Source organism: Cucurbita moschata, unplaced genomic scaffold (genome assembly GCF_002738365.1).
Source record: "Cucurbita moschata cultivar Rifu unplaced genomic scaffold, Cmos_1.0 Cmo_Scf00120, whole genome shotgun sequence".
Taxonomy (NCBI): Eukaryota; Viridiplantae; Streptophyta; class Magnoliopsida; order Cucurbitales; family Cucurbitaceae; genus Cucurbita; species Cucurbita moschata.
The window spans coordinates 128848-144022 of NW_019268636.1; the positions used below are offsets into that span (position 1 = coordinate 128848).

The 15175-nt window shown below is 33.2% G+C and overlaps 1 protein-coding gene across 1 annotated transcript; it reads left to right on the forward strand.

Annotated features, from left to right (window-relative positions):
- The first annotated feature begins 5955 nt into the window (after positions 1-5955).
- Positions 5956-15137, forward strand: LOC111439954 (protein PELOTA 1). Its single transcript, XM_023077385.1, has 16 exons — positions 5956-6117; positions 6333-6415; positions 7025-7103; positions 7683-7757; positions 8169-8225; positions 8582-8627; positions 10587-10662; positions 12704-12779; positions 12901-12933; positions 13067-13135; positions 13683-13789; positions 13878-13950; positions 14061-14099; positions 14249-14343; positions 14604-14710; positions 14819-15137. The coding sequence occupies exons 1-16, from the start codon at positions 6067-6069 to the stop codon at positions 14890-14892; spliced, it is 1140 nt and encodes a 379-aa protein (XP_022933153.1). The 5' UTR covers positions 5956-6066; the 3' UTR covers positions 14893-15137.
- The last annotated feature ends 38 nt before the right edge of the window (positions 15138-15175 follow it).

Here is a 15175-nt window from a genome sequence, read left to right on the forward strand (position 1 = left end):
TTTTTTTTTTTTTTTTTAATTCAAGAGTTATTTTACCATCAAACTTTTAACCTAATTTTAAACGTTAACTAAATTTAAAAAAAAAAATAAAACAATAATAATTAAATTTTAACCAAACAAAAAGTTTATGAATTATATTAAGAAGCTAACCTAATAATCGATATTAAAGGATATGTCAGAACAGTACTAGTTGGACTCAAAAACATAGTATTTCGTACTATTTTAAAATACATTATTTATAATATAAATATATTAACCCACAGATAAAACTAATTTTACGAATAAATTTAAGAAAATAATTTAGATACTTGAAAAGTTGATAAATTTTAGGAATAGATTATAAATATCCTCCACCTTCGTTCATTATCGCAATAAATCCCCAGCAATAGAACAAATAAACTTGATTCTCGAAACTCCAACAATTTTGTCATTCTCAAGCAATAGAAAGGAGTAGTATTTTATAAATTTTTTTGTGGTCGAAACTCCAACCATTTTGCCATTATCTCCTACCTGTCTTTGCTTATTAGGGAAGACTTGCTTTGTTATCAATGCCAAATAAAAAAAATTGAAAGATTAACTAAGAACTTAAAAATAATAGAATTGGATAAACGACTAAATTTAGTTCATATAGAATTTAAAATAAATGTTGTAATTACACTCGAAAAGACGATAGGAAGAAATAAAAATAATATATGGTGATTTTGAAAACAAGTTAAAGTTTCAAGGGAAGACAAGAATCGTATTAATCAGAAAGTATACGCTACTACACACAAAATCAATATAAATTTAAGTTTCCTTCCACGGAACATCCAACCAAGCAGATTGAATGAATGGTGTAGACGAAAAAAATGCCTTGTCCCATGAAAGTTGTTGCTTTGTGCCTTTCAAAATCTTTTATATCAAGCTTTTGTGGCAACTAGGTGTAGACGATATCTAAAGGACTGTGGAGACAATATTGTCTTAGTAATTCAACAATGAACAAACTTGGAGCCAAGACAAGTCCAAAGTATAAGGAACAATGCCAATCCAAGACGCTTGGAGCTCAAAGGCATGACACATGGGATTTCTAAACATGCTTGAACCGGTGAGTAAGCATACATCTCATTTCATGAACGAACAATGATCTTTAACCTATTTGAATCCCAATTGACTGGTTCTCATAAATCTTGGCTCTAGTCTTATGACTCACTATGGGACTTATTGAGGGGATTTCAAGGAATTGAAGGCTAAGAAAGCTAGAGGGCTCGAGCCCTTCGAACATGTCTAAACATGTAAGTAATCGTTTGGATATTTCTTGAACAAATACTTATAGGAAATCAACTAGAACTTCAAAAAAATGACTGTGAGCATGTTATATGACCATTGTAAGTAATGAATGATCGACTTAAACTCAGTAAAACGAAAAATTCAAACGGCTTATCTTGTAAGCAAATGCACTAAGATGACTATGCATGACGATGATTTGCTGCCCGTTAGTGTCCTTAGAAACATGATAGGAGATTGGAAAACTTGATTTGTCCTGGCGTATGATTGTGTTGATGTAATAGCCCAAAAAGAAAACAATAAAAATAAATAAACAAGAAAAAATAATTAAAATATATATATATACATCAAAATAATAATAATAATAATACATAAATAAATAACTAAAAAGAGTACTTGAAAATAAAAATAAAAATAAAATTTACACATCTCTCCCCACTAACCTCTCATCTCAACCGCATCCTCTTTCTTCAACCTCACAATATCACAGTTGGTCAAAATAAAAATAAACAAAAAAATGTTAAAATGACGTTTCAACAAAAGTAGATATGATGAAGATTTACGTAGATAGATTTTGGTTTGTTATTACTGTAAAATTCTATCTCATATTTCCTTTTTCCTATCGTTATAAATTAATTTAGGATCAAATCTTCTTTCATATTTTACCAAATCCTGTAGTAATCAGATCCATGTTCAATTAATTAGATTTTTTTTTGTTAGCATTTGAAGTTAGAGGAAATAAGTTAGAATCAATAAAATTTTAGTTGTCGGATCTATAAATGTGTACGAGCCAAACAATAGATTAAAATTGGCCAATAATATGTGTTTACTAATGAAAATAAATATAGGGTTAGAAATCTTGTTTACATAATTGAAAACAATTTATGGAATGAAAATAATTACAAAGAGAGAGAATGGAGATTGAGGAAAGATTTGTAGAACAAAATTAAGAGGCAACCTATAAAAAAAGATTAAGAATTAAAAACCACAAATTAAATATAGAGAAAGGTAAATATAGAGAGTAATAAAGCCAGGATAACTTAAAGAGTTGTATTACTTTTTATACAACCGTAACCATGAAAAAATAAGACTTTTAATAAAAATATAATTATAGACATATAACATTTCAAGACTTTTAACAATGGACCTATGTATATTAGATAAATAATCTTGTAGATTTCAAACTTGAAACGGATTTCATGGACTCACATAGGTTGATTCGGATTTCAAAAGACGGAATCAAACTTTCATTAACGATATATTTGTGACAACGACTTAAGCTAGCCAGGTAAGTAACCTTACTATCGACATGGTTATATTTGATGTTGACACGTGTCCTATGATTCTGCACGTGTCATATATATTGATATGTGTGAATTGTTTGTGGATCGATATGCTTCTTGTATATTATGTATATGTTATAATATGTGAATTGTATGATAATAATTACGGTATGATGTGTTCAAGGGTATGTTTGAGATAGGATACGAGAAGGATGCACAAAACGAAATGTTACGATAGGAGTAAAATACGTTTATGAAACGTTAATGTTAGGTTACGTACCGAAGTGATATGGATAAGAGAGATTGATGGAAGAATACAGTTAGGTTATGGGTAGAAAGGGATAGGTTTGTGATAGATTGATAGAACGATAGCGTTAGGTTACGTTCTTGTGATGATATGACTAAGGTACGTTCACGTAATGATATGTCTGTGATAGGTATAAGAATGTTAAGGCTATGATAAGTTAGAAAACAATATGACTACGAAGTGTTTACGTTATGACTTGTTTATGATATAATATATTGTGATGCAATATGTCATGGTATGATGTGTATATGATGAAATATTATGTTAAAAGCATAGAACGTTATGTTAAGTCTCCTAAATTGTGTGTATACAGCATGATATGAATGACATGAAATTACGATAAATGACATGAAATATAACCCCATTAGAATTATGGATGATTTGAGAACTGAAGAATGAGAAACGATATGATATGAATGATGAACGATATCTGAAACGATATGAAAAATGATATGATATGTATATAATGATAGGGTTGTATTAAAGGGTAATGAAAATGGAAAAGTTTTGGGACCTCATGCATTATGTGTGCTCATGCATTTGGGGGATACCCTTATCCCATCACAAGGGTATGGACGCGTACATCCAATGGCAGAACAACGATCGTTATGCTTTGCATAGCGCTGCCATGACGGTTACTAGTTCTAGCAGGTGTCCGGCCTAAGGAACTCCCAGAGTATGCCCACCGGATAAGGAAAGTGGCCCAGCGGTGTGCGAACTAGCTGATGAGCCCATACTCGCACGTATGAGCTGTGTGTAGAGTATATGGTACACGTCCAAAATTACCCATTAGGACAGCACTGTAGGAAAAACAGAATGAAAGATAGGTCTCATCATCTCATTGCATGTGATTATTGCATTTAACCCAATAATGGGGTCAGTTACTGAGTATTTCTTTAAATACTAAGTCATGTGCTACTACATTTTTCAGGTTAAGGCAAGGCATTCCTGTACGGCTGACGACGGCATCGCAACTCGAGACCATGACACATGCATAGGATAGTGGTATTTATATTCTTAGACTTAGGCTAGAATAAGATGTTTTTAACTTAAACACTTATTTATTTTATTTAGTATTTTGTTGTGTCGTTTTTAAGATGTTTTCGAAACATGTAACACCATGGTTGTGTTTTAAGTTAAAGGTTATGTTTTATGGAATTTAAATGAAGTCTTCAGCATTTAATGTTTATGGTACGTATACAGTAGCGACTTTAAATTAAGTAGAAAATTTCGTGTCGTTACAGTTGATGATATGTAACCTAGAGTTTTATGTACCACTTGTCATGAGATTTAATTTTCGTTTTATCTTTCTTTGGTCCTTGAACCACAAAAAGGATATTTTGTGATGCATTGGTTTGACTATTACGATGCAGGGACGGTTAGGGTGCAACCCTTAATTGTGAACTTACTTCGACCGTAAAACTCTGCTTGGTATATATTAATGTGACAATCTACTTAGAAATTGTTGCACGATAGAGGGTAATGCTAATGCTGAGAGAGCTCTGGTTGTGTCTGATAGAGAGTCTGCCTAGAATGACCTAGGAATAGGGAGCTTGTTAGGTGTCATTAGGGGATCTTCGACTAGTGCTTAGTAGTAGACTTGTATGGAGTTATAGAGAGATTGAGAGGCTACCTACAAAGAGCGTTGACTTCTCCATGCCTGATAAATTCACCCTAGAGCCTAAGATAGATAAAGACACCCCGATTTATGCACAGGAGGCGTGATGACTAGATGGACCATGAAGATAGAGAATGAAAAGCTAAATGCATATAGAGCGCTGAGTAAACTCGGTGGGTAACTTACATCATTCGAATAGAAACAGGATATATGATTATAAGTGTATGGTAGGACTATAATGAACTCAAGGCCGTGAAACTGACTGACATTAGGAATCTAAATGAACACATAGCTTTAAGAAACGTTCTATAAAAGAAGTTTTGACGAGAGCCTACTAGTATATTGCTTACCAAGTGTTCTTATACTCATTCTTATTATTTTTTGTCTTTCAAATGGATAGTCGATGAATGGTCAATGGTGGGAGCGTGTAGGAGCCTTTGCCTGCAAGGCGATGTTAAACCAAAGTCATCTTTGTTTTATATGTAAAATTTATGTTTTTTCTAGTTTAATTATTTTAAAATTACCTTTTTTACCCTAGAGTTTATATAATGCTTCGTGATTTGAAGCCTCAAAAAGCGAACGGTTACAACTTTTACACTATAAATGAGTATTTTCAACTTTGTCTCAAAGTTAATCGTGACTAAGACTTTGGCATAAAATTCCATTTTTCTTTTCATTATCTTTAATTGATCCTTACAAATAAAAGAAAATAAGAAACAACAATAAAAGCCACCAAGAATATGCACAAATAGACCATCAAGCACCGGAAAACCATCTACTTTACATTTGATTTTTATCCTCGAACAATGACATATATATAATATATAGCAACAAGTGAGTTAAGCTTATTCGTTCTCGCGTTGCCTACAGCCAAACGACATATGCTCAAATTTCTGACCCCGATTCAAGAAGAAAGTTTTAGAAAACGGGAGCAGAGAGATTTTGAAAGAGAGTTTTTAAAGCAAGATTTGAGAAATTGAAATTGGTGTGATATTGGGAATGTAAGCAAAAAGGCAACAACAACGGCTCATTGCATATAACTGTTGGGTAAGAAGTTGACAACTAGTCATTTCCCCTATAGTACATCTTAAGAATTTTTCCGAAACGTCGTACTTCCTATAAGTACAAAAGTAAAACACTATAACATGGAAAGACATAAGGGTTTGACTTGTCATGGGCATACGGCCATGAGTAACACAGACGAGCATGACCGTGACATCCTCCCTCACCTAATTGGACTTATTGCTAGACACGACGATTAAAAATGAAATGACGTTTAAAATATTATTAACATAAATTCATGTGATAATTGATGTCAAAGTTGATTAGGTAAACAAGTGAAATAAATAATAATAAAAATCTTAATTTTAAAATATTCATAAACAATATCACTTATTACTTCTAACTTTTTCACATCAATTTCATAGGTAAAGCATAATTAATCATTTTATTTATACTAAAAAACCCCGCGAGAAAAAACTAAACCTAATTCCAGTTTAGGGCATTTTGATTTTGGCATATTTGATTGAAATTCGTTACTATAAAGGGAGAGGCATTGAGATAGATATTAGGAATTCAAACTTTCTGGTGGAATTATGAAGATCGTACGCAAACAGCTTGATCAGAATGGGTCTGGTAGTGTCAAGGTATTGCCAAAACTTGTTAAACACGATTAAAAATTCTATTATTTTTCCTACCCTTTGCGCGTTCGATCTTCTTGTTCTTTTCTGGAACCGAATTTCTTTGAATGAAAGTATGTATTACGCGGCGATTCTTCTCGTCACAAGATTTTTATGTGGAACACAATTGATCGATATATATATCTGTGGCTGATTTCTGTTCTGGAGTCTTGTTGGGGCAGATGGTGCCACTTGATTCAGATGATCTATGGCATGCGTTCAATTTGATTGCTCCGGGAGACACTGTTATGGCTGTCACCGTTAGGTATCTCATTCTGCCATGCTCAAGTTCTTATTTCTAATCTAATTTTTATTGTATTTAAGTATACTTTTATTTTGGGTTTATTTTTCTGATGCAAGTTTGGATAAAAAATATCAGTTTTAACACCAGCAGTTAGCAAAGTGGGTCAATCTCAGCCTTTGAACTTTGAATTTTATTAATTGAACCCTAAACTTGGATGAATGGTTAATTTGTACTTCCTAAAAACTACAAATTGAAAATTTCCCACCAATTGACTACTTCATTACGCAAATTTCGACGAACAAAATACTAAGAATCAAACCACAAAAGTTCCCAAACCCAACTATTACAAAGCTGAAACTTAGCCACACAACATAGCAGGTAAAAAGGCACTCCAACAATGCAATGAAATGTTCAAATCTAACATGACCAGAAGAACTAATACTCTTTTTTTTTTTTAAATGAAAACTGGTTTGGCAACTAATTTTGAAGCTTATTCAAGCTTGGGATTTACTTTGATAAAGTCGAAGATTTAAGGTTAAAATTGGTGTATTGAGAGCTTAGTTAGAGTTCCCCTGAGTTCTTTGGCTTCTTATTTATATACTCGTTTGGCATGCATATGATTGATGACAGGAAAGTCATCAGAGAGATGGCTTCTGGAGGAAGAGATGCAGAACGAGTGAAACTCAAGCTAGAAATAAAAGTTGAGGAGGTATGAAATTCTAACAACTTATTGACATGGCAAAACAAATGTAAGAATTGGTGGTCCTGTGAGAACTGTTATAAATTTTCCATGAATTGGTAGAATAGTTCAAGTGCGTTATTCTTGTGTTTAAGGTACTAAGAATTGTTATAATTTAAATGGTAGTGCTTATGCTAGTTCAGCACCGTCCAGGATATGTAGAGCTCTCACTACCCCTATTCTATAAATGTAGATTTTTCCAAAGAAGAAGATGAGAAATCCTCTTGGAAGAGACAAAGTTGAAGTAGCAACTCCCATTTGTTTTGAACTAAAACTTCTAATTAGAAGAAGGAAATTCACCGAACTCTGGATACCAAGATACTAATGGATTTCTTAACCAACTAGGATCCTATTTATCCACTCTATCCTCATAAAACGACAATAAAACGTAAGATTATAGCCCCAGAAACCATTATTCAAAAATATGAAATAGTGTTAATAATTTCTAAGCTTTTCATTATGCATTCCACGTCCTTATTCTGCACTTATTTTGTGTACACTTTGAAGATGCATCCCATATAACTTTTGTTCACATGGAACATATTTTAGGTGGCAGATTATGACAAAGTTGGATCTGTTTTGCGTATACGTGGAAAAAATATTCTGGAAAATGAGCATGTGAAGGTAAGTACAGTGTTAATTATTTTGTTTTTATTATTTTTAGAACAAAAAACAACTTCTCATTGATATAATGAAAAGGAATAAATGCTCAAGGGAGAACTTAGAGATAATGCAATGAAATAGAGATTATTCCAGAGAATACTAATTTTTATTATTATTTTTAAAGAACCAAACTTTCATTAGAAAAAAATGAAAGACACAAGGACATTAGATATAAGAATCCCATTAAAGAAGTCCTACTAAAGAAGGGGACTCCAGTCAAGAAAAATAAATCTTTTAAACAATAACATAGCCAAGTTTTGCTTTTATTAATTCTAGTGATTTTCTTTTTCCTTTCTAAAAGAGTAGTCATATATTATCGTTTGGATATTTAAGGGATGATTTAGCTTATTAACTACTAATGCTTCATTTCAGATAGGGGCTTACCATACTTTAGAACTTGAGCTGCATCGGCCATTTGTTTTGAGAAAGGTAAAATTTTTCCTTGTGCTTTAAACATCGGGTGACATATAACTTCTCAATCTCTGTACATTTCCCAAAATGTTGTTTTTCTGCACCCAGCCCCCTCCAAAAAATTAAACCCTTCAACAAATCGTTTGTCAATGTTTTGTAATTAGAGCTCCCACCCTGTTTTTGATAAGAAACTGATTCTTTCTCTTAGGTTTGATTTTCTTGGATTAGATCCATTTTGCGTATAGCTAGTTAGCGTTCTTTTGTTGTGCTGGATTTTATTTCTCTCCCTGCACTCTTCTATTGTTCTCCATGAAAAGTCACGTTTTCATAAAAAAACAAATACTGACGAGGAGAAATTCTTCCCCATTTTCTAGGATGTTTGGGACTCTTTTGCTCTAGATGTACTTCATCAAGCCTCTGGTATGTTTCTGGGTAAACTATTACTGCTTTTGTCATATTATAAATGAATTGATGTTCAATTGGTTGCATTAAATATACTACTGTGCATTGATTTTCTTCACATAGAGTATAATTACTTTTTTAAAAAACTTATTTTAAAATTTTTTTTTACAAGGAACATCTTCTTATTGATATAATGAGAACGGAATAAGAGTTCAAGGGATACAAACTGTAAAAAGGAGTGGAAAAGAAAAATGTACAAACAACAAATATAACCTTATAGATATTAACCAAGAAACTAAATAAATTTTTAAGGAACCAAGATTCTTTCTAATATCTTTGATTGGAAGAGTTGGAGAGCTTACAAAAGAATGATGAAACTATGAATAAGGCCTCCACCAAATGCTAAAAATTAATTGCTACTTCAAATATTCCAAAGAAAACCAAAAATTGATCACCAATAAACAAAAAAACCTTTTAAAATACATCACAAGGCATCCTGATGCAACAAAACCAGAAAGCTTCTCAATACCAAAAAGATTGATTCCATCAAATTCTATACTAAAAGCCAAATCTGCGTATGATTGCTCGATAAACTCTTTAGTGCATATGATCACCAATAAACAAAAAGTCCTTTTAAAAGCAATCACAAGGCATCCTGATGCAACAAAACCAGAAAGCTTCTCAATACCAAAAAGATGGATTCCATCAAATTCTATACTTCAATCCAAATCTGCATATGATCGCTGATAAACTCTTTAGTTTTGCAAGAACAACCATCCCATGAAAAGAAACTTCGGAAGAACCACCAACAAAGTAGTAAACAAAGGAGTAAAAATTCTCTTCATGCAAAGTTAATCCAATTATCTTAGATAAGAAACAAAACTGTGCAAAGCTAAACCATGCCATTCTTAAGCCAAAAGAGAAATTTCACGAAACTCAAGACCACAAGCTTCTACAACAAAACAAATTTGGCCAATAAAGATGAAGAAATAGGAGGGGTCTTCTTGTCACAATCTTGAAATAGTAAGTCAAAAGCTTCAAAAAAAAAAAAAAAAAAAAAAAAAAAAAAAAAAAAAAAAGAAAAAAGAAAAAAAAAGGAAAATCTTCAAGTACATCAACCTGCATACAACAATCCACTGGCTGAATGACTGGTTCCACACTACTCAAACTTACCTTTGAGTCAACCTCTGAGGTGTGACCATGAGGTGTAGGGTACTTTGTCAAGTGAACAACTTCTCTTGTTAAACCATCTAGATCCAAAGGAGTGAAGACAAATGGTTGTTTTGGGGTAAGATAGGTGAAGGGGTGGGTGGAAAGGGGACATTCTGATCATAGGGTGTAACATCTTTGTGCATCTTTCTTCAATTAAATCTGAATTTCAAAAGTTCTCTTCTAAGTATGGATGAAAGGAAGAAAGTGCCCTTTTTAACGAGAATAGAACAAATGATAGACTGGAATAAAGCCATTTCCCCCCGTTTCCCCTTCTTAACACCTAGGGGCTTGGAAGTCTTAAAATCCAAATGAGAGATTTCTAAAGGAGGCTTGGGAATATCCCAGTATAGTGCGCAATTATATTTTTTGAGTTCAACATGTCTGGGTTGAAATTTGAACATTTGACATTTTAGTTGAGGATAGATTGCCTTAACTACTTGAGCTATTCTCATGGTGGCTACTGCTAAATTAATATTTATAAGAAACCAATATGGTTGATTTTATTGTTGAAAACATTTAATGAAGGTAATTGATTCTAGGTTTATTTTAAGGTCGATCTGGAAAGAAGCATCTACTGTTCTGTTTTTGAAATAGTTAGAGGTCGTGCATATCAAACTTCCAAATATTTTTCTTAGAATTATTTAGACAGTGATCAGCTAGCTATGGTAGGCGTTTCCTTTGTTATAATTATAATTACTATCTATAGTAGTCTTTAGCATATGTCGAGGAGGATGATGAATGGTTGCTGACTTCTATACACCTCAGATCCTGCTGCTAGTGCTGACTTGGCCGTGGTTTTAATGCAAGAAGGATTAGCACATGTTCTCCTTGTCGGAAAAAGGTAACTTTATTGTTATTGGGATAACATTTAGGTTTTCCCATATAAATATATGTAAGCAGTCATTTTGACAGACGGAAGGAGATGGGTTTTTTCTAAAATATTTATCCTCTGCATATCTGGAATTACTTACATGAAGACATGCTTGGTCTTGTTAATTATTTTTAGGTGAAATTATACCGTTGGTCCCTAAGTTGTATAGTGCCTATTTCGTTTATGAGATTTCAAAGGCAACACTTTGGTCCTTGAGGTTTGAAAAATAATTCTAAATGGTCCAGGGTTAGTTGACTAAGCAGAAAAATGACAAGCAGTTACTGAGACTCCACTGCGTGTCATTTTTAAGTGAGTAAACCAAGAAATATTAATTTTATATTATTTATTTTTCTATTACGACCTTTTCTCTTTCGTCCGTCTTTCTCTCATCCCTACTCTATTCTTCATTTTCCTCCTCCTTCAGCAGTTCTTGCCACCACCACGGTTGGCGTGATAGTGTCTTCGTTCCTACTCTCTCCCTTCTTTGTTTTCTTATGTGGATTTTTTGCCACTATTCTTCTTGTTACTGTTCTTCTACCTGGTCTTTCCTCTATTTTCTTCTTCAACCATCCCACTGTTCTTGTAGTTCTTCATATTTACAAAATTGTTACTTTTATAATTCTGAAAGACATTACAATCAGACCCCTTTGGCTTGAAGCTATTCCACCCACTATCAAACACATTAAGTGAATTAATTTCATATCTAGTTGAACTCAGATTGCTAATGCTGCTAGTGTTGCTCCAATTATTAAGATCATAACAAACACTCAGCTTTAAAACTATTCTATCCATCATTAAACCTATTGACATCAGAAATTCAGAATCAGACACTTCGGGCTTAAACTTTTTTAGCAAATTTACCTCTCCACCATTTCACGCATCGAAATTCCTCCTCCTTGTGCCTTTTCGAGACTGAAAAAAATTGCTTTATATAGAATTGTTGCGCAATAGGTTCGCCAGATTCCCTGTTTGCAGTGTTTGACATTGCACACATTGATTGGCTTCCATGGCCAACATCCTTATTTCATTATTTTGTCTCTTTAACTTGATAGTATTGCTCTTTTAAATTCAACTTTTGTCCGAGGACTTGACTTTAGAACAAGGATAAAAAAGGAAGACACGTGGGGTTTTTTTTTTTAGTTTGGTTGTGAGAGAGGAGAACTGGTTGGCAGAAAGAGGATAGAAGATGAAGACGCTTTAGTACGAGGACAATGATCATGGCAGTAGTGTGGCAGCAAGATCTGCTGAATGAGGATGAAAATGAAGAATAGAGGAGTAGGGACAAGAGGAAGGAGGGAGAAAAAGAGAAAAGGCCACATAAGAATATATATAATATGAAATTAATTTTTTCCCAACTCATTTAAAGATGACGCATAAGCAGTCCCAACCAACTAATTGTCATGTCATTTTTCTACTCCGTCAACTAACTCTAGGGATCATTTAGAACTATTTCCCGCACTTTAAGACTAAAGTGTTGCTTTTGAAACTTTAGCAGCTAAATAGACTCTTAAGTATAAACCTCAGGGACAAAAAAAATGTAATTTTCAGTGAGGATCCTGGTCTAATCTGTTTTTCTTCTCTCCATAAAAATAACTGTTTTATCGACAGGAATGGAATATTTAAAGACTAGAAGGAGAGTAAATTAGATTGGAGACTATGAAGAAAAGGGGAATAATTACAGAACAATTACATGTTGGAGAAGTTGAAATTTGATACTCCACAAATTAGATTTCTTGCAATTCTTTCTACATCAATTCATTATCTTTCAAATTCTAATTCAAATGTCCAAAATCATGTTTAACTAGTGTCAGGTATCTGAGTGTTCAGGATGTGTCAGACATGGACTCTTTTGCCACAATTAATGCCCTGGCTCAGTTTTCCATCCAATAAAAGAAAGCAATTTCTCTATTCGTTGTTCACTTTCTGTCAGAATGTTATCTAACTATTGCAGCGCTATGCAAGTGATTTTGGTTGTTTGTGTTTTAATGTTAGGATGATTTTTATATTACAGTATGACAATTACTCGAGCTCGAATCGAAACTTCAATTCCTCGCAAGCATGGGTCAGCCATTGCTGGTTATGAGTCGGTATGATTCTGCTAGCCAGAGTCACTTTTCACTTCTCTTTAGATCAGTGCTGCAGACAATAATGTTCTAGTCATTAGTAGGGTAGAAACTGATGTCTCCAATTTTTTTTTTTCTTCCACAGGCCTTGAATAAATTCTTCGAGAATGTTTTACAGGTATGTCTTATCAAAATTTTAATGTTTTGCAGGCCTTAAATAAGCATAGTAATGCCTTGACTATGTTCTCACGTTAGTGAACAAACTTAGGCATGTCTTTTTAGGTTCTAACTGGTTTTTGTGCTTTATGTAGGCTTTCTTGAAGCATGTTGATTTTAAAGTGGTACGCTGTGCAGTGATAGCTAGTCCTGGATTTACCAAGGTCCGAAGTAAACCCAAAATACTCTCTCTAACATAATTAAAAATGGAACTTGAAAATAGGCTTTTGGCAACGAATCTTGTTGGATGATGAAAAACTAATTATTATATATATTTTAAGTCCTGTTTGATAATGATCTCATTTTTTTCAGTTTTCTGTTTTTGAAATTTATGCTTGTTTTCTCCAATCTTTCATTTTATGGTTTTCATATTTCTAAAAGAAAAGTCGAACTTTTATCCAAATTCTAGAAACAAAAACAAGTTGTTAAACTACTTTTTATTTATTTTTATTTTTTTTTATTTTTAGTTTTCAAAACTTGGCACGGTTTTTGAAAATGTTGGTAGAAAGTGGATAACAAAATAATGGAACTGGTGTTTATGAGCCTAACTTCCAAAAACCAAAATCCAAAAACAAAATGGTTATTGAACGAGCCCAGTAATTTGTGTTTTTTTTTTTTTTTTTTTTTTTTTTGCGGTTTGAATTACATTGGACTTTATATTCATTTTTATAATTATTTTAGCTTAATTTTGTTTTGCTATCCGTGCTTTAGGATCAGTTCCATCGGCACTTATTATTGGAAGCTGAAAGAAGACAGCTAAGACCTATTATCGAGAACAAATCCCGCATAATTCTAACACATACAACCTCAGGATACAAGTATGGTCTATATTTTTCTCTCTGAAGCTGAATTATTTAAAGAAAATTAAAAATCTCAAATAGTTAATCATATTCTTTTTCTTGATAGGCATAGTTTACGAGAGGTTTTGGATGCTTCAAATGTCATGAATATGATAAAAGACACTAAAGCAGCTCAAGAGGTTCTTTACGTTCTATGTTGCCAAATTTCACATGTACAACCGTGCACTAGTGTGCATTAATGTCCCCAAGTTAATTTCCTTTTTCCCCTTTTTCCTTTTCTTCTGTCTAGGTGCGAGCTCTAAAGGATTTCTTTACCATGCTCTCTAATGTGAGTTTCCAGTTCTATTTTTTCTGCATTGAAGTTATTTTCCTCTTATGTATTAACATATTGTGGTTGTCTGCATATTTATTACTTTAACAAAGACAACCTTATAGATTCTGTCTTGGTTTTGTTGAACTCATGTTGTGACTGTGCAGGAGCCAGACCGTGCTTGTTATGGACCAAAACACGTGGAGGTTGCCCATGAACGAATGGCTATTCAAACGCTTCTCATTACTGATGATCTCTTCAGGTGTCGTTTCCCCTAACCATTTTGTGACAAGTTTCTCTGTACTGTTGTGTCGATGTGCAATCATATTAAGTTTATAAAACGAATTTGCGGGCTCAATGTTATCTGAGCATTCATGAAATTCAACAAACATTTCGTGCAATCTTCTTTGCCATTGGGGCTAGAAAGTTTGGCCTCATGAGCTCTTTCATCGTAGTAGTCAGCATAGCGCATTGGCATAGAATAAACATAGTTGTTTAATTTAACAACATAATTTTGTGCAGGAATAATGATATAACGGAGCGACAAAAATACGTCAATTTGGTCGATTCAGTCAAGGATTCAGGTGGCACCGTTCATATATTTTCATCCATGCACGTCTCTGGAGAGCGTAAGTATATGTTTTCGATCATTACTTTTAATGAAAAAAACGAGTGGTTGGTTCATCTTACCCTTGATGTTGGATGAAAACGAATTCTAATTGTTTTGGTACGAACAGAACTCGCTCAGATAACTGGAATTGCAGCAATCCTTCGATTTCCTCTGCCGGAACTCGAGGACATAGAGATGTAAATGCAATGAAGAAAGGTTATTTAATTTAGGGCCATGGGGGCCTGCAAGTAATAAGACAAGACACTCAATATCTCTGTATTCTTCTTAAACTGTAGATTGAATGAAGGGTGTGGTGTACCCTTAGATTATGTAAATCTTGTGTAACTTTACAAGTGTGTATGTTATATTTTGCCACAACTTTTACACTTATATAGAACTAAATATAAGGATTAATATCAATTAGAGAAAAACAGGAGAATTAATTAGATAATAGTGATTTTTTTTTTTGTTCTATATTCTTATA

Excerpts from the sequence above, each read along its gene's own strand:
- LOC111439954 (XM_023077385.1), top strand. The coding sequence starts at position 6,067 with ATGAAGATCGTACGCAAACAGCTTGATCAGAATGGGTCTGGTAGTGTC. Across the intron at positions 8,628-10,586 it reads TGTACTTCATCAAGCCTCTG|ATCCTGCTGCTAGTGCTGAC; the intron begins GTATGTTTCTGG and ends TATACACCTCAG. Across the intron at positions 13,790-13,877 it reads CATACAACCTCAGGATACAA|GCATAGTTTACGAGAGGTTT; the intron begins GTATGGTCTATA and ends TTTTCTTGATAG.